Genomic DNA, 6522 nt, shown 5'->3' on the forward strand with positions numbered 1-6522 from the left:
GGAGGGGAGCCTTCTGGAGCGCAGGGCTCGGCAGCCGGGCTGCCTTCGGCTCTGCCTCCAGTCGCGCCAAGCGGGCGGAGGACCCGGCGCTGGGCATCGGCAACCGTGTAAGGAACCGAGGCCGCGGACGGCTGGAGGCGCAGAACCGCGAGGCAGAGGCGGGAACTCGCAAGAGAAGAGGGAGGTGGGTCACGGACAGCCACCATGTCCTTCCCGCACTTTGGACACCCTTATGGCAGCGCTTCCCAGGTAAGAGCCGCCCCCTTGGGGGATGGGGGCGGGCTGGAAGGAGGGAGCGCCTAGCGCAGGAGCCCGCTCGTAAACGCCCCCCTCTCACACGAGTCCCCGGGGAAGTCAGAGAGCGGGCACCTGGGTAATGCACCACCGACCCCTCTGGCAGCCCCAATCCCTGGCTGAGAACGTTCAACTCCCCCAGCGTAGGCTGGAAAATCGTGGGACCCGAAACTTGGGCACTCTGGCCACGAGCTCCGTGAGGTGGGTGGGATCTCGGGAATCTTACAGAGAGGCCTCCTTATCGTACAGATATCCGAGGTGGCCAGGAGAGTCTCAGACTTCCAGTCCAGAGCCCTGTCCATCTCACTGTTTTTCTGGGCTTGTTCGTTTGTTGTCCTCTGTTCTTTTTCTTCCCTTTCCATGGGCAGGTCCAAGCGCTCTGCTTCTGGTTCCTTCGATTTTTCCAGACCTGGGTGGGTACTGTACGGTGACAGGGTTTCCTGGGGAAATTCTGGAGAGCCCACCCCTGTTCAGTTTCTCCGCAGAGTGCCAGAGGACTAGTCCCACTTGACCTCTGCCCCGCTTTGTGATCTAGGATAAGCCTCCGACTCTCTCTAGCCCTAACTCCCGATCTATAAAATGGGAGCAGGAGTGAGACGTGGTCTCTAAGACTACCTTCAAGTTCGGCCTTTGTAGGATCCTGTGACTCCGGGGAGGGAGGGCTCGCGAGGGAACTGGCCGAGGTTGGCCTCTGTGATTTGGGTTTTAGAACCTTCCCATGACCCGGAGCCCCTGGAACTCTGGAGTTTAGCAAAGGTTTAGGGGTATTTATAAAGGCAGTTTGGGTAAATTGCGTCTACGGACAATTCCTGTCCCAGTTCTCAGCAGAACGCTCAACACAGCACAAGGTGGCATTTAGTTTATATTGAATGAAGGAACGATCTGGCAGTTCCGCCGCTGGCTCCCGCCAGCCCGAGGCGCCGGTCTCTGACCTCCGGTGCCCCCTCTCTCGCCCCCGTAGTTTCTGGTGTCTGCAAGTTCCAACGCCACTTGCTGCGAATCCGCCCCGCGCTCGGTCCCAGATGTGGCCTCAGGCTCCACCCCGGCGGCCGCGCTCTGCTTCGCACCCTACGACAGTCGGCTGCTGGGCAGTGCGAGGCCCGAGCTGGGCGCGGCCTTGGGCATCTATGGAGCTCCCTACTCGGCCGCTGCAGCCGCCCAGAGCTACGCAGGCTACCTGCCCTACGGCCCGGAGCCGCCCACGCTGTACGGGGCGCTGGTGAGTAGCTGGGGTGGAGCCTGGGTCTGTGCGTCAAAACCTACCCTCCTGGGGGCAGGAGCGGCAGGGGCGAAATCCAGTGTGATGTCTCCATTTAGGAAGGACTCACAACTCCGAGGAAAGGAAAAGGTTAGGACTGTATATAAAGAAAAAAAAATCTTTACAGTTTACAGGAGTCCGTCCTGTACCTCTATGAATTGCGTGAGGTAGGCAAGTCATCACTAGGCTCAGGGTACACATGAGGAAACTGAGGTGCAGAGGGGCCCGAGAGAGAAAGGGTCAGGGAATAGCTCTGGAAGGGGAGTAAAGAAAGTTCCCCAGCTGGTGGGAGGGGGGAGGGGCTGGGGGGACAAGTAGTAACAGTAATCTTAACAGCTAATATTTAACTATTGTTTATTCTGCACCAGGAACTCTGTCAAGCATTCTTCTTCAATAACCTCTAGGCATTATTGTTATCCCATTTTACCAAGGGGAAACTGAGGCATAGAGGGGTTAAACAACTGTGCCCAAGATCACACAGCCAATGCGAGTGGTGGTACTGCAATTGGAACCAGACTTGACTCCAGAGTTCACACCCTCAGCAACTCCCCACCCCTCTTCCTCCCCAGATGTAGTTCTGAATTCTTCCTTCCTCCCCCACCAGAATCCACAGTATGAATTTAAGGAGGCTGCAGGGAACTTTACACCCGGCCTGGCGCAACCAGCAGCCTATTATCCCTACGAGCAGAGCCTGGGGCAGTACCAGTATGACCGGTAAGGCATGGGGCATTGGTGGCTGTCATCTCAAGTCCTTTCCCCCCTTCCTGGCCAAGGTAGGACCAATCTACAGAGCATGGGGGGCTGTGTGCTAGGATGGGGAGCAGAACCTCACTTCCAGGACGTAAACAGTCTCCTGCCTGCAGCCCCAGGTTCCTCACCCCAGAACTGTGAGTCAAGTTCTCCCCCAGGTACGGATCGGTGGAGTTGGGTGGCGCTGGGCGCAGAAAGAACGCCACCCGGGAGACCACTAGCACACTCAAGGCCTGGCTCAACGAGCACCGCAAGAACCCCTACCCCACCAAGGGCGAGAAGATCATGCTGGCCATCATCACCAAGATGACCCTCACCCAGGTGTCCACCTGGTTCGCCAACGCGCGCCGGCGCCTCAAGAAGGAGAACAAGATGACTTGGGCGCCCAAGAACAAAGGCGGGGAGGAGAGGAAGGAGGAGGGTGGAGCAGAGGAATTGCTGGGCTGCCTAAATGGTGACACCAAAGGTACCGAATGTTCACTGCCCCAACCTGCGTGGGTTTCCAGCCATCAAGCAGTTTAATTGGCTTTTCACAACCACCCCGTGGGGTAGCTTTTAGGAAGGCACCCCCTTGCTTACCCTTGCACGTGCAACCCCTGCATGCCTCAGGGCCTTTGCCTGTGTGGTTCCCTCTGCCTGGAATTCCCTACAGAGCCGGCTTCTTCTCGACTTGAAAGTACCACCTCCGAAAAGCCTTCCCTGGCCACCCATGCCAACTAGCTTCCCAATTTATTCTCTATCACGTCAGCCTACTTTATGTGCCATACTTAGCCCCTCAGGGATGTCAACTCCCCTGGAAAGTGTCTTGTCCACTGCTGTATTCTCTAAGTTCCTAATACCTAAATGCCTAAATGATGTCTGGAGCATAGTTGGTACTCAGTAAATATTTTCTCAATTAAGTAATACACACCAGCCACCTGTGGGTGTTGGAATTGGGTAAAAACTTTCCCTTGCTTTTTTAAGGCTGAGGAACTGAGATCCAGGTCTTAGGCATCGAAAAGTGGACATTTGCTTGGGGTATCGGAGGGGAGGAGTCTTCCAAAGGGTGGGGGCAGGTCTAGGGGCGGGAATTCTTTTCCTGCGGCGCAGCCGGCAGCCCAGGGGCAAATGTAGGAGGCGGTGTGGCCATCCTGGTGAATTACACCGAGAATGCCCTGAGTGCAGAGCGCGTTTGCTAAAAGCTTCTCAGGGATGGGCACTCCCGAGGATTTCCCTTGGGGCCAGGGGCTTTTCTCATTCGCTCCTGATTTCCCGCAGATGTTTCAGCTAGCCAGGAGGCTCGGGGGCTGAGTGACCTGGAAGACCTGGAGGAAGAAGAGGAAGAGGAGGCGGATGAAGAGGAGGCAGCGGCCACAGCTACGGACAGGCTGGCTGAGCTCCATCAAGACATTCAGTCGCTGCCGGCGGCACAGTGTGCCACAACTCGAGAGGGCCGGCCGGAGCGCAAGGAGTGCAGTCTGGCGGCGCCCCGCTTCTCGTTCACTGAGACCCCCAGGTCGGGAGAAACCGACTTCCTGCGGGCCGAGCCAGGAGGCCCCACTTTGACCATGCACTACCCGCGCAGCGAGAAACCGCGCATCTGGTCTCTGGCGCGCACTGCGGCAGCCAGCGGCGTCGAAGGTGCACCCCCAAACCTGTCCAGGCCACGAAGTCCTGAGTGCCATCTGATTCCTGGACAGCCTCCAGGCCCCGGCGCGCGACCCGCAGTCCCCAGAGACTCCGCGTGCGAAGAGTCTTCCCGAGTAGCCAAAGCCTTTGGAAACCCCTCGTTTGCCCAACAGGGCCTGCCTCTGGACTGTACGCCATGCCCGCGGCGGAGGGCGCCGGCAGTGCAGTGCCAGTACCAGTCAGGAGCAGAAGGTAGTGGGCCCCCAACGGCGCTGGGAGTGTCTGTCCAAAAGACACCTTCCCCCGACACATCCATCCATCCACCCCCCCCCCACCCCGGGTGCCCAGCCGCTGCACACTCTGCCTCTCCAGCATGCCCAGGTTCAGACCTAGCGCAAGATTGTCTCACAGCACTCCTTGAAACAGAAGCTTAGAGATAAAAGTTCTAGTTACCAAATCTTAAAACCAAATAATAGTACTCAGCTCAGAATGAGACAGTAACTTGCCTAGAAAACCCTTAGAAAGTCATTGAAGAGATGGACAGCTAATATCTCTCCAACGTTCAGCCAGTGTGCCACGTGGGCACCACCATGACCCTCTCCAGCACAGCCACCCTTGTCCCCTGCCTGCCCTTCAGAGGAAGCCAGCTGGCTCCTGCTGTTCCGGTGCCAAGACTTTGCCAGGGCTAGGCAGGTACCAGGGCTTTCCCGGAAGTCTGAGGGGAAGGGCCAGATACCTACAGTCGGTTCAAGGCCAGTGCTTAAGTTCAGCTTGCAGCCCTCTGTGCCGCCCACTAAATCCCTATGGGCGTCGCTCAGGTGGGTGCTGTCCCTGGAAAGCCCCGCGCCCCCCACCAAAAGCTCACCCCCAAGCAGGGCAGGACTGCCAGTCAGTGTCTCCTGCCCCTGGCTGGTTCTCTGGCTGTGTTTGGTGGAAGGGAATCTCACCCCACAAAGGGACGTTCCCGAAGCATTTGGCAGCCTCCAGCAATTACTGTCAGATTCTGCTCTTTGAAGTAATTTCTCTCAGGATTAGCTACTGGCTTAGAAAATTGGGTTACACTGTTATTTGAATTTACACATAACGGGGTCCAAATGCTACCTCTGGCAAGCAAATTGCCCCTAGACCTTTGACTCCCTTTGGATGAGACACCACTGACCTCAGATTTCCTAGGAATCACCACCAAGTGGCCCTCCGGTTTTAATCAACCTTTCCTCTCTCAGCAGGTTAGCGCAATGGCTGCGATTTGCAGAAGAATCTTGGAAATAAGCCCTACTTTTTGGAACTCACCTCCACACTAAGAAGCTGAGAGACCTCCCCAGGGTCTGGGGCTCTCACTTTGCCTAAGAGACAGACACACAGAAACCCTCCTACCGGCCCTCCTCGCACGCAGAGCTGGGAGTGGCTGGCAGACGTGCATTTTGTCAGATCCCACGGAGGAGGCGGCAGGGCACCTTGGGGAAGGTCAAGGGGGAAGGCTTGGCGAGTCTGCACCGTGCACGGACTCAGTATCCAAGTCTCCCTCTCCCCTCTGGATTCAGGGTCTGAAGCCACTCCCGCTCCTGCTCACTCCCATCACCCTCACTTTGTAACTTCAATGCTGACTTGGCCCCTAAGGACCACGTGGGTCTTCTCCTCCTCCCCACTCCTTGTGTGCTTAAAAATAATCCAACCGAACCCAAGCTGTGTGGCCTCTTTGCGCCAGGGGAGCCTGATAAGGTCGGGGTGGAGGGGAGGATGAAATGTGGTTCTGGGGACAGGATGCAGATTTCAGTCCCTTTCAGAGCTGGGAGAGAAACTGACAAGGGAACGGTCAAGGCCACGGCGCCTGCGGCTTAGCCCACCGAACTGCGGCCCCAGCCAACTCGCAGAGCCCGGCAGACGCCCGGCCGATTCCTGGGAGTTGGGGATGGGGGCGGCCACTGGGGGCGGGGAAGAGGCGGCGTGCAGCCGTCAGGATATTTGTGTGGAAGCTGCATTTGTTTCCGGGTTCGTACTTGGGCTTTAAGTTTGCTGGGAGGAGGGGCGATGGGGATCCTCTTGTCCGTCCCTGGGCGCACCGCTGGGACCCCCGCGCTCCTCCCCGCTGCCCCGGCGGCCAAGTGTGACAGCTTGCCGGGTCGAGGAGAGGCGAGAGGGGGCATTCTTTCCATTTAATCTAGTGCCAGCAAACACTTCCGGTACAGGCCAACCAATGGGAGCTGACGGGCGAGGAAGGGGGCTTTGCCCCCCTGGCTAGCAGCGTCTGGAGTAGGGCTGGGGAGTGCGGAGGCGGAGATGAGACATTTAAAGATGCCGCTGCCAGCCCTGAGTTCGTGTCCTCGACGCAGTGGCTTCGGCTTTAGCCAGCGAGTGCGTTCGCCGCTGCACACGAGGAGAGACGGAGGCGAGCCCGGGACAGCGCCCTAGTGGGGAGGTCCGGGCAGCTGATGCGGACGGGGAGGCGGGAGGGAGGGCAGCTGGGGTGTGCGCCTAGGGGCTGGATCCTCGGGAAGCTGTGTCTCCACTGCTGGGCTCCAGCCCGGCCGGAGGTGGCTGAGTGACAGCCTTCCAGACCAGAGCCCTGCCAGCTGACGGGCCGCTGAAGTCTGGGACGGGAAGGATCCTTATCC

General features: G+C 58.2%; 1 protein-coding gene across 1 annotated transcript; it reads left to right on the forward strand.

Moving 5' to 3' along the window:
- Window positions 1-204: 204 nt before the first annotated feature.
- On the forward strand, window positions 205-5141 carry IRX6 (iroquois homeobox 6; the record flags this gene model as incomplete). The annotated part of the gene is made up of 6 exons (XM_082677809.1): window positions 205-249; window positions 1256-1513; window positions 2157-2266; window positions 2461-2768; window positions 3560-4162; window positions 5137-5141. The coding sequence occupies 6 exons, from the start codon at window positions 205-207 to the stop codon at window positions 5139-5141; spliced, it is 1329 nt and encodes a 442-aa protein (XP_082533935.1).
- Window positions 5142-6522: the final 1381 nt, after the last annotated feature.

Source organism: Grampus griseus, assembly GCF_964374135.1.
Source record: "Grampus griseus genome assembly, chromosome: 19".
Classification (NCBI taxonomy): Eukaryota; Metazoa; Chordata; class Mammalia; order Artiodactyla; family Delphinidae; genus Grampus; species Grampus griseus.